General features: G+C 45.1%; 2 protein-coding genes across 3 annotated transcripts; both read right to left on the reverse strand.

Moving 5' to 3' along the window:
• Positions 1 to 4,694: 4,694 nt before the first annotated feature.
• Positions 4,695 to 8,149, reverse strand: LOC149273423 (protein lin-7 homolog B-like). 2 transcript variants are annotated; one of them, XM_089506346.1, is made up of 6 exons: positions 8,113 to 8,149; positions 6,785 to 6,903; positions 6,522 to 6,593; positions 6,039 to 6,248; positions 5,505 to 5,668; positions 4,695 to 4,716 (listed from the first exon to the last, which is right to left on the reverse strand). In XM_089506346.1, exons 1-6 carry the CDS (start codon positions 8,147 to 8,149, stop codon positions 4,695 to 4,697), a joined length of 624 nt encoding a protein of 207 aa, XP_089362472.1. The 2 variants fall into 2 exon arrangements, with proteins under 2 accessions (XP_089362472.1, XP_089362473.1); XM_089506347.1 differs by lacking the exon at positions 6,039 to 6,248.
• Positions 8,150 to 9,785: 1,636 nt separating this feature from the next.
• On the reverse strand, positions 9,786 to 16,364 carry LOC149273424 (U1 small nuclear ribonucleoprotein 70 kDa-like). Its single transcript, XM_089506351.1, has 9 exons — positions 16,218 to 16,364; positions 16,044 to 16,106; positions 15,892 to 15,946; positions 15,718 to 15,782; positions 15,466 to 15,528; positions 15,261 to 15,342; positions 11,353 to 11,454; positions 10,941 to 11,028; positions 9,786 to 10,666 (listed from the first exon to the last, which is right to left on the reverse strand). Exons 1-9 carry the CDS (start codon positions 16,362 to 16,364, stop codon positions 9,919 to 9,921), a joined length of 1,413 nt encoding a protein of 470 aa, XP_089362477.1. The 3' UTR covers positions 9,786 to 9,918.
• Positions 16,365 to 20,792: the final 4,428 nt, after the last annotated feature.

Genomic DNA, 20,792 nt, shown 5'->3' on the forward strand with positions numbered 1-20,792 from the left:
AGGGCGAGGTCTCTGTTGCCGAAAAAGGTCCCTTCCCACTTCAACCGCGAAGCATTTCCATGCATTTGTGTTGTGGGGGCCGATCACCTCGGGGCCGGACCGGTGATGATGGAGAGGCCCTGGCGCTCTAATTCCAGCGGCTACTCCAAGGTGTAAGTGTGACTGACGGCCGGATATGCGCCGCCGCATGCTATAGTTTTAGTCCGAGCCTCGATCGCCTTACATATAAACACAACAACGGCCACACCAAGGGATGGTTACTGTTTATTTTTTTGCTTGATAATCAGGGATATACGTTATGTTATGATATATATGTATATATGTATATATATATATATATGTATAGAAATGTCACATGGCTTTTACCGCATTACTCAGGCCCTGCGTGTCTCGTAAACATTAATACATCAGCTATAACTCCTGCCTCGCTCACCACAATGGAATCCCTAACATTCGAGTCTTTAAGCCGCTCATCTTAAACGACTCTCTGCATTCTCAGCAATCAAATATTTGTTCTCTATAAAGCGAGAAGAATGTGAGGATTATTTATCAAACCCCTTTTGAAGCCGGAGGGTATATTCCTTTTGGCAGGTAAGAGCCGCGTCTTGTTCCCCCAGCCCCCACCTCTACCTTCTCTCTGAAAATAATAAGTCTGATGTCTGATTAACTCCTTTTTTCTTTCTTAATCACATTTCAAAGTCAACTTACATATCTAAAAAAAGTTGGGGGGGTTGAAACTCTTGAGTATCTATGAAGGACACGTCATCAATACTTCTGTTGCCTGTTTCTGCCACCTTGCATATGGCGGCTACGTTACCGATAACAACGTTCCATACATGAGCTTTGCCACGTTACGTGGCTTGTTTGTGCTCCCCGTATTTTCACAGGTGGGGTACCTAGATCCATGAGGCCCCCATAGGAACTGCTTTTGGGGTAGTACCACCTCTGTGCCCGGTGCTGATGAACAATTCTTGTTTATCACTGTTACTGAGGACGAATATTTAGCCAAGACATGTGCCGATTCTTTGGTCAAGTGATGTTTAAGTAGCCGACCACACCAAAGACGCCGCAGCGTGGAATAACTCGAAGAAGAGTCGTTGGAGTAATTGGTGGAGATAATCTCCCGTTGGCATCTGAGGCATCTTCCACCTGACATCAGGTTCACCCAGTTCTCAAACCAAACCAGTTTACGTCTCTCCAATTTTAAGTCCATCGTTCAGCCGACGAGGAGACATGCCTCTCCACCCTGTTTTACAATGCATGGCCGGGTTCCAAGAAATACAAAACACCCATTTCGGTTTTAAAGCGAACGAGGATGTTATTTAATACCTCGAATCGTAAACTCGAGACGCCTTGGTGAATATGAGCCGAGTCTTTCCTTTTAAGGATGTTCTAAGACAATGCTGTCTGTGTGGAGGACCACCCCTAGCCCTAAATGAGATGGTATGGTCCATAACGTAAGCAGCCTATGGTTCCGAGTGCTATGCGGCGTTCTCCCATGAAACATTAGACAGCCATGATCTAGAACCCAGCTTGATCCTGCAAATCCTCTAATGACTCAATGACCCAAAGTGGCGACTACGCCACGATTCTGTGCTCATTAATTTTAATGTAAAATTTAAGTAAATAAAGTAAGTAAATCATTCCTCTTCATATCTAGTTCTCTGTGGAATTGTTCCGGTGGCTATTTTTCCTCTCATAGCAACAATGTAGCAAGAGTCCTGGGTTCTAATTTGGAATCGGAACCACTAGTCTCGCTGGTCACCAAGGAGCGGAGGCCAGGGCTCCATGTGTTCCATGTGAGGTAAGGGCAGGGCCGGCCCAAGGCAAAATGCCGCCTGGGGCGAATTTTAAAATGCCGCCCCCCCCCTTATCTACCCTTCCTCTCCCTCTGTCCCTGCCCCCCCCATTACCTACCCTTCCCCCCCCCCCTTGTACTTACCTTTCAGCAGTAAGAGAGACTTTCCTGCGGCGAGTCTCCCTGTCGGAAATCTTCCGGCACTCAGCATTAGAAGCCGGCACCGAGACCGAACAGGGAGACTCGCCGCAGAGGAGAGAGAGAGGGGCGCCGAGCGGGTACTGACAGCTTGGTAAGCTAAAAACCACTCGGCGCCCCTTTCTCTCTCTTTCGCTTTAAGAAGGAAAAAAAAAAGGGCTTGGGGCAGCGAAGTGCCACCCCCTTCAAAAGTGCTGCCTGGAGCGGTTGCCCCACTCGGCTCCATTGTCGGGCCGGCCCTGGGTAAGGGGGCTTCGGGACCGATGCTCTATCCTCACCCATGAGACCCCATAACGAAACAATGTAGGGGTGACGGAGCTGCCCCGTGGGGCTCGGGAACCGATCATAGCATTTCTCTGGGATCTTCTGTAGGCATCTGGTACGGCTTTCAAAATAAACTCTACAGAGATTCAGGGGCAGCAGTCCGTGTGTTTCCGGGGCATCTAGAAGGTATTTCTCATGATGGTTCCATTCAGCTTCAGCTTATCTAAACAGTAGCTTTGGGAACGGGTCCTCGAAACAGCTGTTGAAGGACACCATCTACAGGCGAACTAGTAATTGTCAAGATACTCTGTAGAACTATACGAGAAACGTTCTGCGCGTACATGTACCGAAAATCCGTATGACCCATCACATCGCAGACACGGTCCTCGCAGTAAGGGCTGTAAAGCTCTAGAACGCAAGGCCTATTGGGCAGGTTTTTTTGATCTAGAACATCTCGAAAGACCAATGATGAGGATTCTCAACACTTTAACCATTGAGTTTCCGGTAACGTAGTAGAACATTCTTCCTCCGTGGAGAAATCTGGCACACTTCATCTATCCCGGCGTTTATCAGCGTCCCCCCACGCTCCGCAGGTATTCGGTGTTTATCAGCATCCCCCACATCCCGCAGGTATCCCCCCCCACGCCGCGGAGCCACCAGCCCTCTGCTGATCGTTCAATGGCTTCCTACAGATCCCGGTAATAATATGTTAATAGGAGCCTCTGAGCGTCCCTGATGGCTTATTATTTATTATTATTGTTCCCTTTAAAGCCGGCGATTAGAAAATCACTGATTACATCTGTCTGCATAAAGCTGAAAAGCAATGATATTAAAACAGCTTTTTTTTCACCCGATTCGGGGATCAGGACTCTTATTACTCTCATACACAGTCGATGACGCAGACCTCAGTTACAGGACGGTAACGTTTTATTTCTTTATCGCCATATACAGTGCAGAATACAGAAAACGAGTGCTTTAACTATTTGGGTGCTGGAGGCACTCATAGCTTTTAACCTTTTCAATCCTAGAAAGCATTTGATCTCTTAAAGGAACCCCGTTGGATAATAAAGTGGAAGCTCTGTATATTTTTCAAGTAGAATTATTCAGAAACCGCCAATAACAAAACATTTCACATTTTTAACCAAACGGCTCTTTATCCACTTTTTTTTACGCGATGTAGATTCACGTATGTTACGCACGGAGCTCCGATTTATTCCTGGCCTGCTAGTCAACTCAATTTATATTTTTTTTATGCCCTAAGAAACGCCGTTTAGGTAACAGGGTCCCTTTAAGATAAGTAATTAAACGGTTTCAATTATTGGTATAGTTTGAGGGCATCACTCAACTCTATGGTGCACAGTGGGTTAATAAACTGGAGATCGAGGGGTTTAATCACTTATAATACGCCATGCAGAGCAGCAACAATTTAAACGCAGCCCCGGAATGTGTAGATTTCATACGTGTCACCGTGTAAAGGGGACATCAGGTGGTGCCGGTATAACTTTGTACCAGGAGTAAGTTGGGCGAGGAATCCCTGGAATCACTACTACCAACAGTCGGCTGTGCTTAGAGAATAAGACCCTTAGGGGACCTCATCTTGTGCTGCAGGGCCTAGGGTGGCAGTAAGTGGCACAGAGTCGGTAACACACAGCGAAACCGATACACGCCTGAGACACAAAATACACGCAAGGAGGCCAAACATGTGAAAGGAAGACTACCCAGAACTACAGAGTCCTCTAAGGGCCAAACATCAGTAAAGCGATCCCGAATAATGATAATAAAGGAAGAAATGTGAGCTCTTCAGCCTATTCCCCGAACGTATCAGACGTATCAGAACGTAATCCTCTCCGTATTGAGTCTTCCTCGCCCAACGCGTTTCACCGCTCCATTCTACCAATTATCAGTTCTATGTCTTCGGGGAGGAATTATCTGATTGCGGAGCACGATACGGATCCTTTACTCCTTTTAGCTGCTTATATTTGAATATTAAACCCTTAGAATGCATTTCTTCGCTGATCAGTATTTTGGACCGCATGTCTAGGACACCTTTGTCCCATCAACTCACCCCCAAATACCCTCTCATGCCCCTTACCACCCTGTCTCTGCCCAGAACATCAATAACGGGGGTATCAGGGAGAGCTGTCACTAGCTGTAGCCCTCCCAGAGCTACTACTACTTAGCATCGATTCCAAAAGCCCGGCGTGTCTACAAACATCTGGAATTCTACGTTCTCGGGCTCGAATGTTAGAGGCTGACGGAAACCCTTGGGCTTAATGACCGTAGGACTAGTCCACCGTGATCTGCACGTTCACACACGTCAAGACACTCCTATATGAACACGAAATAAATACTGTACATAGGAGATGGGGGGGGGGGATCTGTATGAATAAATAGAGAGGCGCCTGGAGAACATTAGACTTCTTCCGAAAATCCTTTACCCTCGAGACTCCAGGGATCTGCGGATCAAAAACAGCACAAGTTAGACGGTAACGAGTATCCGTGTCTGTTCACAGAAATGGATTCTTAAAAATTTATTGAGATCCATGCGCAGCTTTTCGTGATCAACCGATTAACGCAACATTTTAGGGCCCTCGTAACAACGTTTTATCATCTTAATAATTTGTAAAATGTTTCCAAACATAAAGAGTTTTCTGTTTTAGCCCAAAAGATAATAATAATAATCATAATAATAATCATAATAATAATCATAAAATAATAATCATAATAATTATAATAATAATTATAATAAAATAAATATCATAATAATAGTAATAATAATAATCATAATAATAATTGTAATAAAAATAATAATAATTATAATAAAAATAATAATCATAATAATAGTAATAATACAAATAATAATCATAATAATAAATATTGTTAATTATTATTATATTAGAATTTGTTACATTGAGACATAGAATCCGTCGGCCCCGTTATCTCCTGCTGACTCGAACCTTAATCAGTCGTTGGTCTCGTCTTAGATTCCCATGCATGTTTAAGTCCCCTCACTGTATTACCCTCTACCACCTCTGCTGGGAGGCTGTTCCTCTTATCTACCACCCTCTCAGTAAAGTAACATTTACCGTAAAAGTAAAACATGTTCAGCATGTCTCTAGATTGTCAGCTTGCAAACCAAGCCCTCTTCACCTAATGTATCGGTTCTAGTTATGTCAGACCCATCGAAGTCATGTATACGTCTGTCAATGTGACGCGGCAAAGAGTGCAAGCTCTTCTCCCTTACGTGTAGCTGTTCTGCTGCTGCCGGCGGCGGGCTGTCCTCATCTTCTCGAACCTGGCTTCCATTTCCTCCAGCACTTTGGGGGTGTAACGCACGACCAGCTTCACCGTCCCCTGCGCGGCTTTCAGCAGCTCCACCGCTTTCTCGTGCTGCTCGCCCTCCACGCTCTGCGGAACGAGAGAGAAACGGAAAGCCTGCTAACTCCGAGCACTCCGGGCAATCCTACGTCAGGGGGTCTCGGCTTATGGCGGAGGTCTTTCTGATCTTCGCCTTTCTAAAGCAGCGGTACATTAATCTCTAGATCATACGTGTAAATCTAGATCATACATGTATCATTGAAGTTTAAAATGAGGCATATACTGGAAAGGTTACGGGGGGCTCTGCAGACACTACAGAGTTAATATTTGACATGACATCACTCTACTAGAATTCTTACGTCACGGAATAAGCGTTTTAGTTCCTTTAAGGGTTAAAGTCTTAATGCTCCGCCATTGGCAGCTTGCCGTCGGACCCGTGTACGAGAGCGAAGGGACGTACCACACCGTTCACGGAGAGCAGCTGATCTCCCCGCTTCAGCCCCCCGTGGCGGTCCGCGACTCCCCCCGGAATGATCCGTGAAATGTAAATGGGGGAGTTCTGCTCTTTGCCCCCCATGATGTTAAATCCCAGGCCCTCGTCGGTTTTCGGGAGCTCCACGACCCTCGGGTGAGCGTGTCCTTCACTGGCCGCAAACGCAGCAACAGTAGCCTGAACAGAAAATACAATATTATTATTATTATTTATTTATTATTGTTTTATATATTGCGGGTTTGCAATAATTCTTCATTCTTGACTTACACCAGCCAATCACCATGCAGTTTGTAACTCGGCTACCTAGCGTGTTAAACGGATAAACCTTAGCAGATCCGTCATATCCTTCCGTCCTCTGGGGGGGTTTCATCGTTTTTAAAACATTACTGATCCGCCACTCACAAAACCTGCCAGCCGACGCATTCCGCCGGCGAGAAACATTCGCCTTACCCTGGCAGTGGCGTGAGCTCTTATTTCCGCACTCCCTGAGATGTCCAAAGTATCGTACAGCTGCTCGTAAACCTGGGGAGAAAACAAAAATAAAGGGAAAAAAAGGACTAAAAACGCCTTATTCTGGAAAGCGAAATGCGTTAACAGAGGATCTAACATTATTTTTGGCAAATTAGTGAAATGTATTATATATATATATATATATATGCTAAAAAACAGGCATCGGCATAGGTGACATACGTATCTTGCGAACGGGAACTGACCTCTCGGATGGCCGAGCAGAACTTGCTTTGTAGGACGCGCTGCAGAGCTTGCAGCTTCTGTGGTGGCACCTCTCCGCTGCGCTGCAGCCTCTCCAGCAGCTCGATGGCGCGGGACACATCTAAAGGGCCCGGGGCCACACCAAAAAAAAATATATATATCATTTCACCTTGAGAAAATGAACGACCTTTCATCTGGGGACATGCTCTCTCTGCGCTTGACCCTTTATAATGAATGGTGACGTCCTGAGTGATGTCATCAGCCCACTGCGTGGCTCGTGGTTTAGTGAATAAAGCCCTAAATATGTTAAGGAACAGTGTATAACAGGAATAAGTGGAAAAAAATGATTTTCTTGACCAACACCTTAATACTTACGTAACCTCTTGCGATATACAGGCCCCCACCCCTTCACTCTCAGCCCTTCTTAACCCCCTAATAGATTGTAAGCTCACAAGACCAGGGTCCTTTTCTCTTTCTATAGCAGTATTCCATTAACGTCTGTTCATGTTACAGTTTTTTTATTTATTTATATATATATATATATATATATATATATATATATATATATTCTATATTCTATAATATATATATTCTATAAATACAATTTAATAATAATAATAATAATAATCAATTCTAAATCAAATTCGCATTCCATGTTTTTTTTTTCTAGCCGCCAAGGTTTTTGAGCCTTTTCTATCTAGACTGTGACATTATTCAATCTTCTGTTCTCGAAGGGTTAAAGTACCCCTCCACCAGACAGACATTTGGTGCATTCAACACATTCGGTCCCCCCCCCCCCCCCGTCCCCCCAGGTAAAAAGGCTTAATGATGCAACAAATTGCCATTTCTAGCTCAGCTGGACGAGGATAATGGAAGAAAAGCTGATTCTGTAGAAAAAGCATCCGTGAAATAGCACGGCCAGGAAAGAGTTAACGCTACCGGCTGCGGAATAAAAAGCCAAAGACGTTTTAACGGGTAGAAAAAAAGGCGCAGAACGTTAAATACACGCAAAATGAAGCCAGGGAATGGAGAACAATGACTGTGAGGGAATGAAGGAACGATCAGGATGAATGGGAGTCTGGGATGGAGGGGGCAAATGGAACGTGAAAGGACCGGGGCTGCCGAGTGGGATTAAAGGGTGGGAGTGGGGTATATCCATGAAAAGAGGGACCATGAATAAGTGATGGATGGGTGGTGGTCGCTGGCCAGAGAGGAAGAAGGGACATCAGCATGAAAGGAAAGGCGTCGGGATACCATTTCTCCTGCCGGCCGCACTCCGGGGATCCATCGCACGAGACGCACTCCCTGCAACATGCATCATATCACTTACCTCTCTCCAGACCTAAGGGCTCGGATAGAGCTGCCATCTTAATAGCAGCAGTCATGTGACCAGGAGTCCCCCCCAGCTGTGCAGGAGAAGGTGGAGTGTAGGACTCGGCCCCCGCTCGGCGGAGATGCAGGGATGATGCTGCGTGAATCCCCCATACGCCTCCTGCATCCGCTGGCACATCGGCCCCCGTCTAGTCGCCCGTTTCTCCCGCTGTAATGACTTAAACCTTAATCAGCCGTCACTCCCGTCTTTGATTCAGCAGCCGTATGTCTATCCCATGCATGTTTAATACCCTCACTGTATTACCCTCTACCACTTCTGCTGGACTGCGGATTTTATCACAGCACATAAACCGAGTTCTGTTCCTGCATTGATTTCTTCTGTTGCCTGTTTTAGAAACCAAAAGCTGACAGTAACAGTAACATCAGCTTTGCCCCAAAAGACATTCAGTAACATCTTTATATTTAATACATTAAAATCCTAATAATCCACCAATTCGGAGCATAAAGAGTAACAAAGTTAGCAAAACCAAATAAGAGCCAAACAAAACCTCACAAAGTATCTCATTGGATAACCGCTTACTTCTTTGTATTATCTCCGATACTAAAACGGATCTTTGTGCTTCGCCTTCTGAACGTCGCTGTAACACAGAAAACTACATCCGCTATAATCCTGCGTATTTATCATCTAATATATAATTTTAACGCGTCGGAGGGACCGAAAGGCGTCATTTCCATCGAGCCCTAGAAGTCCCAATAAGGCGTAGTCCGCGTTCTCCGGTGAGGATTATTGTGTCTCCTTTCCTCGCTTTGGTTACATTTTCTTCTGCCTACGTGTTCCAAACGCCAAAACGCTCCCCATCCTCGCCCTTTTCTTGTTGGAACGGCACGGCGAGCGGTGAATGATTGAGAACACGGCCTCTACTTGTACCCAATGCAGCTGGCGTGTTAAAGTTACAGGGCCTTCACACGCGTGTACGCCATGTCTGATAACATGTGAGCCTTAACGCCAGTTATTTATTCCCCTCCACGTAGCAGCGCGACGGAGTCCGCTATATAAATGCAACGGAACGGAATGAAAGTTTGAGAAACGATCTTTAATGTTCCGATTACGGGTTTTGTTCGTAATAAATTCCAGGTCTAAGCTCCCGACCCCGAGAACCTGGTTTCAAGCGAGTTAAAATCCTACCATTTCCGACACACAAGGCCTGGAGGGTCCCGTTTGTCACATACAGATGAATCGGTCACCGAGCGGATTGCGTTTTAGAGGAGGGGCGCTTGAGCGAAGCGTAAGCTCCTTGGCCTAACGGCAGCTATATTTAAATCAATCTTTTTGTGAGGCGCTGCGTTGTTAACGTGGACGCAAAGTATCGGACCAAGATTTTATTCCCTGGCCGCTGTCTTCTTATGCATACTATCATCTTAAAGCCCCTGGAACTAACGCGTAAGAATTAAATTCACAGAAATAAAGATTACGTTTAAGACAAAACTAAGAAAATTAAGGGAAAAACGAAACATTGATTTTTTTTTATTCTTGTGGATTAAAAAAAAAAAATAAATCAACTTTACACAAGTTCAAAGAGGACAATGGATACACAAATTGGAAATATACCCACCTACAAAAAAAAAACTGAGATAACTTGGTTTGGTTACGCGACAGTTTGAAATAAAATATCCCCAAAAATGTCCAGTTGTACGCCGTGAATGAAAGCAGAGCTTGCGAATGGTGGCTCCCGAACACACACAAGTCTGGCCGTGGAAGATAAAGTCCATGAGGAAGGATTGTTCCTCGGGATAAACAAGATCATCACTCCATAGGAGGTTCCATCATGTAGCCATTCTCCGTGGATAGGTAGCCATCTCCGGACTGCATCGATTCTTGGTCCAAGTACATGTCCTGGCTGGTCTCCTCGGCCGGCTCCGGGGCCATACCGTTATCCGGAACCCGCTCCTCACCTCGCTTTTCACTGCGGTCACCTCTGTCCCTATCTCTTTTGTGATCCCTGTCCCTCTCTCTATCCCGGTCTCTGTCTCTTCTTCTATCACCCCTCTCTCTATCCCGGTCCTTATCTTTGTCCTTGTCCCTGTCCCGGTCTCTGTGACTTCGCCTCCTGTCCCTATCGCGATCTCTGTCCTTATCCCGGTCCTTTTCTCTGTCCCTCTCTCTATCCCGATCTCTGCCCTTCTCTTCTGGCTCCTGTTTTATTTCAATGCCATCTATACCCGCGTCGCCAGCCTGGAGATCCTCGGTAGGTGCTTCGGCCTCCGGAACCTCCCCATCTACCCTTTCCTCCTTTTTCTCTCTGTCGCGATCACGGTCACGTTTGCGATCTCTACTACGACTCCTACGTTTGCGTTCCCTGTCCTTGTCTTTATCTTTGTCCTTATCTTTATCCTTGTCCCTGCTTCGTTCCCTGCTACGCTTTCTCTCTTCCTTTTCCCGACTCCTGGTTCTTCTCCTGCGCTCTCTGGAACGAGTCCGGCGTCTCTCGCGGTCCTTATCGCGCTCTCGGCTTCGTTCCGTGGGGTCCCGTTGCCTCTCTCGGTCACGATCCCTGATTTATAAAAAAACAAAACAAAACAAAAAAAAACATTAAGTGGATGGCTCCCAGTGTTTCAGGTCAGGGGCTACACCAACTCCATTTAAATGACCACCCAAAAACGCTTAATATTAAAGAGGTTTAACAAATAGGTCAGATGTATTAAGCCCCCTTCTCCCTAATTTAGAAAGCTATGCATGAGGATCCAGTTACCCGATGCATTTCACCTCTACAGTCTGAATAAAATGTTTTCCCATACATTTCACCGATACGAAAACACGTGACTCACCTCTCATCATATCTCGATGTATCGTCTCTCCCGGAGTGCCTGATATTGACATCTGCTCCACCTCGCCGCGTGCCACCCAGACCACCACCTAGAGGCAACGTAAGGGAGAATCTCGTTAGATCAAACTTGGAGGAATAATTAAAAAAAAAGTTACGTAAAGTATAGAAACAAAATGGAACTCCTTCCCGTGGAAAGAAACCTGAAGCTTTATTTTCTTAAGTTTATGGTAAGAAGGTAATCGGGTGGACGGACCGTAAAGGGATTGTTAGCTCACTATACAATGATCTAGAAACTATTTTTACTAATCCTGACGAGGCGTGATAACTCTGGGTGGCCCACCTGTTTTGTTCCGGACAGGACAGTCCTTGGTCTTATCTGACCGTTCAAACCCATCACAGAAAGATCAGCTTACCGAGTCTGCGTGGTCGCCAGCCCTTCACCGTGCGTCCCCTCTCCACGTCCACCAACACGCGCCTCCCGTCGATTTTCTTCCCGTCTGCATGCTTGTATGCAGCTGCAACACAACGTTTCCAGAACAGCGGAACGATAGCCAATTAACACCAATGCACGCGGATAACCCCCCACCCCATCACAAGTACGCTTCATAACCCCTCACAGACAGAGTACGCAGGATATCAAGGCATATATCTACGATGAATAAGAGTGCCGGAAATAAATGCTGCTGGCGGGGGCGACAATTCTTATTGGGGGGGGGGGGGGGATATCAGATTCAACGAGCCGCTTCTTCACATTTCGTTCAGGATTCCACGGTGGTTTAAATTTAGGACAAAAGGGGAAGAAACGGGGTGAACTAGTGCCCTCTAAAACTGGTGTTAATCAACAAAGCAGCATTTTTCCCAGACAACCCCCCCCAACACAATAACCCCCCTGCTGGAAAGGAAAAAAAGGTTAAATCAAGAACGGTAGTTATTGAAGGATCCTTGCAAAACTAACTAGATGTTCCTTAACCTGCATCCAGACAGTTACCAAGCGTCACGGCACACCTGGGGGGTCCGAAGACCATGGCAAACCCCCCCATCTGTCCTAAACTAGACGACACCGCTAAGATAAAATAAAAAAAGTTACCTGGTCAAACTACTTACAAAACCATTCAAATAACGGCCTCAAATTCAACGAATTTCGTGGCGATATCTCGGGAATGGATGTTGGAATCTTGGCAGTTCCTTTTGAATTTACAGGGTTTTGGAAAGTCTTGTATTTCTCGCGGCCGAGAGTCTATCTTACCTGCCTCAGCCGCTTAAACCCTTTGGGGCGTGTGTTGTGTTTTTATGACGGACGGGGAGAAAAGGATGGATGCCATCGCCGCGCGGCCGGCCGCTTCTGGCTAGGAGGCCGTGTTTTAAAGAGGCTTGGAACGGCAAAAGCTGGGGATCTTGATATCTGTCACATAGATTGCCTCGGCTGACAAAGGGCACATAACGGGGATCGTTCTTTACAGCTGCCTACGTAAAAACGGCCACAAAGGCTACTTCTTAAAGACGGGAGGAGCGGAAATCGGAGTACTTTGGTGGTTTATAAAAACATACATCTCCAAGAGCCAATAATGTGGAAAGTCTCGGTGCTTAAAATCACTGCCTTGGGATTAAAGCACGATAGGCCAGGATAGCCTAACGTTTTTGCAAATACCCTCCAAGAACTCGCTCTGCGCATATGCCGTCCCGACACACGGTCACCAAGCCGCTCAACGCAACATCACGGAAAGCACTTCAAGGGCCACCGTTGCTGCACGATACACACCGAGAACGGGGTTTAGTTTACTTGGCCATTTTCAACGCGAGCCGAGCAGCCCCGGATACTTACGATGGTAGAGAACGTAAAATGTCCCATTCGTTATTCATACGCATTCACGCAAGATAAGCCTGGTCCTTAACAGCTCTGGCGTCTTTAGAGCGCCGAGCACAATGCATTTCCAAAACCGCTACTAGGATGGTTTGCTGCTATCGCTAACAGCGGGGGAACCTTTTGAGTTACGGTGAAACCCTTTATCTTAGAAACGTATTAATGAAACGAGGGGGGGACCTGTTTGGGGAAAGAGAAGGATCTCCTAAAAACGTCGGTATAGAACAAGCAAGGGAAGGGGGAAAAGGGAAAGCGAGCTGGTACTTTTATCCAGATGGGAATGCTCAAGGTCACGCAGTTGGTCCCAAGGGCCTCGTTGGGCGTTTGCACCGTTAACACTACAGACCGGGGCCCGGCCGCCCGTGACAAGCACACACCGGGCTGCTTCCCCACACCTACCCCACTGCATCCAAGTACAGTCTTCAGCTTGGTCCTTTAGAAAGTGAAGAGTTACCATTGCCCGTTGGTTGGGTGCTTCGTTACCTGACTATTTGATTGAAGCATCATACGCCAATGAGAAGTCAAAAAGGATGTCCCATTGAGGAGGCTTACCTGGGCCCTACCGCCTTACCTTCACACCGCTTTACTCTTATCTGCTCCAAACGAGCAGCTACATTTACAAAACAATTATATGCCTAGACTCCTTTCCTCTTCGCTAATTATACTTCACTCAAAACACTTACCCTGCATTATAATAAAACGCTTACAAGTACTGGAAACTTAACAGGCATTTTTTTTTTAAGACAATAAGGTTGGAAGATGCCTTAAGATCAAAAAGATGGAATTAAGTTTATTTTGTTAATTTGGGCTGCTTATCATTAACTTTCCTACACCTGACTACATTATATGCTGCTTAAATTAGACTCCCTGCGTTATTGGTATCTTCACTCCAGAATCAATGCTAAACCAAGTCATTTTATCTTAACATGTTATTCATACAGGTCAGAGGTGTCCAAGCCGGTCTAGATCCACAAAGTAACGATCGGGATTGTTCGGCAACGCTAAAAAGATACGGTCAACCCAACAGGACCGGATTGGGACATCTCTAATCTAGTAAATTAATTTAATTCATGTTCTATATCAGGAAAACCAAACTGACCGGCATTTATAAGCCAATTTTATATATTTTTTAAAAAATAAAATAAAAATCAGTCTCGGAGATATTAGAAAAATAGACATTTTTGATATTACGTCAGTGTTTCCCTGTCCTTGTTAAATGTAAGAAACCGCTTAAATTCTATAGTCCTTAATGTTATTCTTTGTTCACCCATGAGGTGTTCCATGTACAAGGCATGTGTTTCCCAGTCACGCTGTTGGTGACGTACCGACAGACTATTCCACCGTCCAGAAAGCTGCCATATAACCCGATAGATACAACAGTATACCGGGCAGACCCTCGTGTGACCTACAAAAAGTCAGAGCGTCGCTGGCAGAGCACGGCTAAGACTTACGTCACTCCGCCACAATCTGTCAGCAACAGATTCAAAAATACATGTTTCTGTCCGCAGATACGTCAGCCCACCCAAGTCAGTCTGGTGCTTGTAGTATGTACGGTTGTTTCTGTCCAGTATGACTTAGAACTAATGGATGGGGTGATGTATATACAGCCTGTGTCTTGTGTGTGAATACTGCAAAATCTTACCCATCATACAAACCCTTATACCAACCATACAATGAGATGTTGTAAAGGGAAGCATTAGCATCAGCTGCAAGCCAGCAGTGACAATTGCCATCACAGTGGTGGCTGCAGTGGCAATAAGAACACAAAATTAATACACCCCACTCACATTGTACTTTGTACAGATAGCTTGTTTCTATTAAAACAAAGAAAAAAAACCCCTTTAAAAATACAAAGATGGGCAACGGTAAAAAAGGGGGATTAAAGAACAAACCAAGGCATCTGTATGTGTTGGGGTCACAACACGTGATGTACCGGAAAAGGGGCGCAAAGCTCTGCCTTGCGAGGGCTACAGCCGGGACGCGCTTCCAATTTAATGCATAACCCTTTTATGAGAAGATGCCGTGTGAAATTGTTGCCCATCTACTTCTACCCCATGGCTGGCAGGACCCGGATTACAATAATCCCAAATTATTTGAGAAAATAATCTGTGCCATCGCTACACTGTTAGCCCGATGTAAAAATAAAAAAGCGAACCTCACAAAAAAATAGTTCAGGTTTATGGAAGCCGCGGAGTGTCTGGTGCAGTCAGAGGAAATTGTTTTGGTCGATCACTGAACGCATGGTCACGACAAAGGCAAGAAGTACCGAAGCCCCCCGAAGACTACAATCTGTTGGATGTACTGGTGGGATTAGTGGAACTCGGGTACCCACCGGAACACATTTTAAATGACTTACCTTCTGCAAACACACCCTTCAATACAAAGGGTATTTCACCAGCGTTATTTAATATACTATTAAAACAATATAGCTAAAAAGTAAACATTTTGAGAGAAACTTACAGTGCATATCTCGCTCATGTTCATACTCAATGAAGGCATATCCACGAGGCTTTCCACTGCGCTTATTATACACCATGTGAATCTAAAAGTAAAGAATACACAATTAACAGTCGCTTAAACCTCCTACTTCGTTACAACTTACAAAAACCAACGGTGACAGGACAGCTACAGAGGGCACGCTGCACCTCGGTAATAAGATACGTACCCGCTTAATCGGCCCGTACACCTCAAACTCTCGCCGGAGTTTGGATTCTGTTGTGTCGTAATTCTGGGAAGAAAGAGGCGGCAAAAAATTGCAGCGTTAGATGACTAAAGGCTTTTTTTTGTAGTTCTTCGCTTCAGACCAGCATGAACAAAGTCACAAGACATTTTTATATTGCGTAGGAACAAAATCTCTACATAAAAGTAAACACCCCACGTTGGGTTAGAATGGTAACAATAACGTCAGGTAACTTACCACTCGGGCAACAAACAGCGTTTTGAAGGCATCACCTTGAGCGTACGGGTCGTTATGGGGGTCCCCTGAAAAGCAAAACAGAAAAGGTGATAAATACTTTCGTTTCTATCGGACTCAAATAACTTCCTTTTAAAGCAATAAATAAGTAGACAAAATATCAAGGAGCGCACTTACAGTTTTTCAATTCATTTTCCACATCCTGCTGTCTTCTCTCAATCTTTTCTCTTCTCTGTAAAATGACATTAAAATTACAGACATCCCGCCAACAATACGATCGCAAAATAATCAAACTTTAAAGCACAGCATTCTTCTAAAAAGCAACGTACCTTCCGTTCCATCCGCTCTTCCCGAGTCTCTGCTCTAGTCGGAGGTGGAGCATCTCTGGGGTCCTACATGCAAAAACGGAGCAATTAGCCAATGCCAGAGATAGATATATATATATATATATATATATATATACACAGACACGTTCACTTATTTCATAAAATTAATGCACTAACCTCAAACTCTCTTATATACGGAGCAATACCACTGTAGGGCTGGTTATGATGCTTTTCATGTGGCAGTTTTTCCAAGGGTGGGAGGTACGGGACGGGGTCTCTCGGGGCAAAAAGTGCCAGCAAGTTGGGAGGCAAAAACTGCGTCATTTTGAAGAACTGTAAAACAAAAGGGTATTTTTAAATACAGCCCACGGTCATCCGGTTACGAATCAAAATATTAACTCCATGGAACATCCCCTCGGCTTCTGCAGAACCAAATACAAAACATACAGAACAGGCAATTATCTCCCAGCAAATAAAAGACATAAGGAATGTCCCTTTATGATCCTTATCCAATATCATAATGCGCCTTTAATACATATCTTTGCAGGGATACATATGCTACAGGTCCATATATACACAAATATGTGTGTGTGCGCGCGCATATTATATATATATATACACACACACATCTAGGTCAAAGATTCTGTATGTTTACAATGAGGAAGAATGCAACAAAACCCCGTAACCTCAACGTATCAGCAATACTTTTTTTTCCCCCAATCAACTTTATTTTTTGTATCCAACTTTATTCGTGGTAACACGGTCACATCAGCCTTTAAGTATGAGCACAGGCTGCGCTCTTCCTGTGACCGTGTTACCACGAATAAAGTTGGATACAAAAAAAGTTGATTGGAAAAAAAAAAAGCACAAGATGCTCGGCGAACACAACGCCCCGGATTGTTGGCGAGAATCTGGATTTATAAACCGGCTGAGGATCACGGGAGTTATAATCAAACAAAAAGTACCAAGTGACTTTAAGCAGCTCTCTGGATGGGCAATAGCAGCGTTGCTGCGTTTAGTGAGCGGAAAGGAGTCTAATGCTATTTTCTGGGGGTCTTGTGATGTGCCCCAAACTTATTAAGAGGGCAGGATAATTAATTGCAAAGTCTTTGTGGCTTCAAACCGCACCGTGCGCCCTCTTGAGCTATAAGCGATGACCCACCAGCCGGGGTGCCAGCGATTATCGGAATACAGAACCCACCGGCACATCGGCCCCATCTAGTTGCCCGTTTCTTCCGCTGTAAAGACTTAAACCTTAGTCGGTCGGTTTCATCTTAGATTCAGGAACCATATGTCTATCCCAAGCATGCTTAAATTCCGGCACTATATTACCCTCTACCACTTCTCCTGGGAGACTGTTCCATTTATCTACTACTCGCGCGCGTAAAACTTATATTAAGTCCAAGCCTCCTTCTTCCTCCTTCTTAAAACACCCGAGAAACGGTTGGAACATTCAAATGCAATAAAGCAAACAGAACCCCGTACGTCGTGTATAAGGACATTATAATAATGGGATTTGCCATAAAAAGGACTTAACTATAATTAACCGTATTTACTAAAGCAGAGTGCGGGGTGAATGCGGTTCCGGGGCCATGTTTCCCAGGACACGCTGTATAAGAGGGACCCCAGTATCCGGTGGCTGAGGGTCCGGGTGACCTACGCATAAGGCAGAGAGTAACCCCACTACAGAACCCTCCTACCCACTACCGGAGGCCCCACACCATTCCCCGTACCAGCTACTCCCGAACCTTGCGTTTCCTGGCCTCCTAGCTCTCTCCCGCCACACACGCCGAGGCTTGAGGCCTAGTGCAGGAGCGCACACAATAGCCCATATGCCGCCGTTGAGTAAATGGCTGTCTCAGACCTCTCTCCGTCTGCTCGGGTTCCTTACCTAGGCGGGTCCCGCTGCGCAGCCGCTACAGCACCGCTCTACCGTGCCTCCAACACGCCGCTCAGTCCCAGTGGGTCAGTTCGCCGCCGGTACCGATAGGCCGCACTACGAGCGTGTGAGTGAACAGGCCGCAGCCCTGCGAGAATACACTCTCCGTATCACTGCGCCGCCCTGTGGACCAACCCTACTGAACTGGCCACGCCCAAATACCAGAACTATATCCTGACCTGTGTTAATCCGCTGCAGTCTAATGTGGTGAAAGAGTCCGTGTTTACAGGCGGCAACTGTTGGAGTGGGCGCGCCTGATTCATTATTATTATTATTATTATTAATTTATATGAGATATTACAAATCACCTAGGGTTACCATCTTTTCTGCAAAAAAAGTTAATATTTCCTCATGAGTCAAAATTTGATTAGCAGTCTCATAGTAAAATACCAGTAAGGCGTACCTCCCAGGTGTCCCTGGTTGAACCGAACCTTATGGCGGTGCCCGGGTATCAAAATGCCTCACCGAGACCCTGCATGACCTTATGAAGTAGCCACGCCGGCATCGCGTGGCACGTTCCGGCACCCCACTCACCGATGATGCCCTTGCTGTCCTCCTTGTTGGATATCATCAGTGCCCAACTTGGGCGTTCCATGGCAGCTCCTGGCAGACCCTCTCTACTACCCAGCCAGCCGTTGGGACATATGTCGTGACCCAAATGGGATGGTTGGCCACTATGGCATAGAAGCAAAAAAGATGGGCATCCCCGCCAGCAGTTTGCCCTTCACTGGTTCCAATGGAATTGATCGTCTGAAAAACCTTTTGAATGTTTTTGGGGGGCAAATACTTAAAACGAGGGCGTTCAGGGTTTATGATCGTGACACTGATAAGCCATACAGGATACTTAAGCCATTATATATACTTTAATGCATATGATGGTTGAGAGGTTCCTTTAAATATACATGATGACCCCCCCTCCTTCAAGCAGCCAATCATTTAATCGTTTTTATTTAAATGTAGGAATATTTAAGGATAATTTGATATAAAACGAGGCGTGGGCACGCTAGATGCTCGACTGTTTCTTTTAAAAGTCTATGTTTAACGCGATAATGAAATTCAAGGTTGCCCAAGATAGACGTTAGGCGACCTTGAGGATTTACGAAGTCTGAACTTTTTAAGTAGAGATCGAAATGGCCGGACCCCTTTCCGGGAACGTTGGGTATTTTGTGCCGCCACTGTTTGGTTCCGAGCTGTAATAAGAGATCCCGACCTCGGGGAGTCTTCAGCTATTAAAAATAGCAGCTCTGCCCTTACCAATTAAATATTTAAATACCCCTGGCCGGCGTCCGTCTTGTAAAAATAATAAAAAGTTTTATAAAAAGAGCCGGCGGGTGCTTGCAGGGGCGCCGCTACATGAGTTAGACCTCTAAGTAAATGGCATGAGGTGAAATTTAAAGGGACAGTAATGTGATCTATCGTGATCAATTAGCCTAAACTAGAAGGAATTAGATTTTTATGACGATCAACCAGTCATCTGTCCAATACGAGTTGGGGGCTTTCAAGTTGGAGTCTCCCAATGAACTGGTTTTGTAAATCAGAAGCTCTTTTTTTTTTACCCCCAGCTCGATTCGAGTCATATTTTTGTGACTGATCAACTTCAGCTGTGGTCGACTTAACGCCGGTCCTCAAGGTCCTGAAACCTACCACAATTATGGCATATCCCAGCTAAATTAAGAACTTGTTCTGTTCAGGAAGAGATACACAAAATTCCTGGCCCGTTGGCGGCCCTCGAGGGCCAGTGATAGTCGGGTTCACTTAAGCAACTGGACACGTTGCTTCATTTCAGCTAACTTGTAGAGTCACTCAACGGAATTGGCCCCGGTGGCACAAAAAATGAAACAGCGGAATGAAGGAATCTACATTCTTTTGAAGCATAATTATTCATAATTAATCAGAATTAACTAATATTTATTATAAATTTAATAAAGCTTATTATTAAGCTTGAAGCTTAACTCCTACAGTCTAAGCGGCTACTGATGTTTATCCAACATGAGGTGGCGCCACTGGGATGTTTTTTATGTGTTTGAATATTTTGGTTATCTTCTTGAAGGAACCATTAGGTTGCCCCTTGCCCTCTTTTAAGAATCCAGACAGATTTAACGGTCATTTCTTAAAACTGCCCCCCATGTATAAGAACCCGATGGGGTGATGTCCTCTCACAACCCTGGCTTTGAAAAGGAAAGTTTAACGTTCCTTTAGAAGTTGCGGCTGGTTGTTCTGCCAGGTTTTGAGAGCGAAGAACATTAGGGGGGTATGGCGACCATTCAATCTAAGAAGATCCATGGCGGACCTTCCTGTGGGACATACCTACCAGGTCCATATTCTGTTTCATAGATGAGTTTTTACAAGTCGACCAACAGGTTTCCCCCCATGACTTACACTCCGTTGATGAAATCAGCAGGGATTCGACTTAAGTCATGTTGTGAAGGCCAGAAGACGCGTGTCGTGTCTTGCTGATCAACAAAAACAATGAACTGGGAATGGCCACCTTTGATTGTGTGTGTGTGTGGGGGGGGCATTAGCACATATTCGCATTGAGATATGTCTCATATATAAGAATGTCCTCATTTACATCACAATGTTGCACAACGTATGTATAAATAGGAAATTAATTCTCATTCTGCATTTGAATTGAGTTTCATGTTGCCTTTAAACACAAAGAGCTGGTGCTTTGAAATGATTTCAGACTTTCAGACTCAAACTTTAATCAGTCCTTGGTCTTTTCTTTTTATTCCACCGGCGAAGGGCTCTGAATGTTTACTTATGACATCATGGGATATGTGTACACTTCATAGCTCCACTTCTAACAAGAA

The sequence above is a fragment of the Sceloporus occidentalis genome, unplaced genomic scaffold (assembly GCF_023333645.1).
Source record: "Sceloporus occidentalis isolate IW3139 unplaced genomic scaffold, rSceOcc1.0.p SCAF_377, whole genome shotgun sequence".
Classification (NCBI taxonomy): domain Eukaryota; kingdom Metazoa; phylum Chordata; class Lepidosauria; order Squamata; family Phrynosomatidae; genus Sceloporus; species Sceloporus occidentalis.

Bases quoted from the DNA above. Each gene is read 5' to 3' on its own strand.
- LOC149273423 (XM_089506346.1), bottom strand. From the start codon at position 8,149: ATGGCAGCTCTATCCGAGCCCTTAGGTCTGGAGAGAG. The intron at 6,249-6,521 runs GTAAGGCGAATG...TTTTCTGTTCAG, and splicing joins GAGCTCACGCCACTGCCAGG to GCTACTGTTGCTGCGTTTGC. The intron at 4,717-5,504 runs GTAAGGGAGAAG...TTTGATCCGCAG, and splicing joins CAGCAGCAGAACAGCTACAC to ATCCCTGGAGTCTCGAGGGT.
- LOC149273424 (XM_089506351.1), bottom strand. From the start codon at position 16,364: ATGACGCAGTTTTTGCCTCCCAACTTGCTGGCACTTTTTGCCCCGAGA. The intron at 15,343-15,465 runs GTACGTATCTTA...CTTTACTTTTAG, and splicing joins TGTACGGGCCGATTAAGCGG to ATTCACATGGTGTATAATAA. The intron at 11,455-15,260 runs GTAAGTTTCTCT...GTTGTGTTGCAG, and splicing joins ACATGAGCGAGATATGCACT to CTGCATACAAGCATGCAGAC.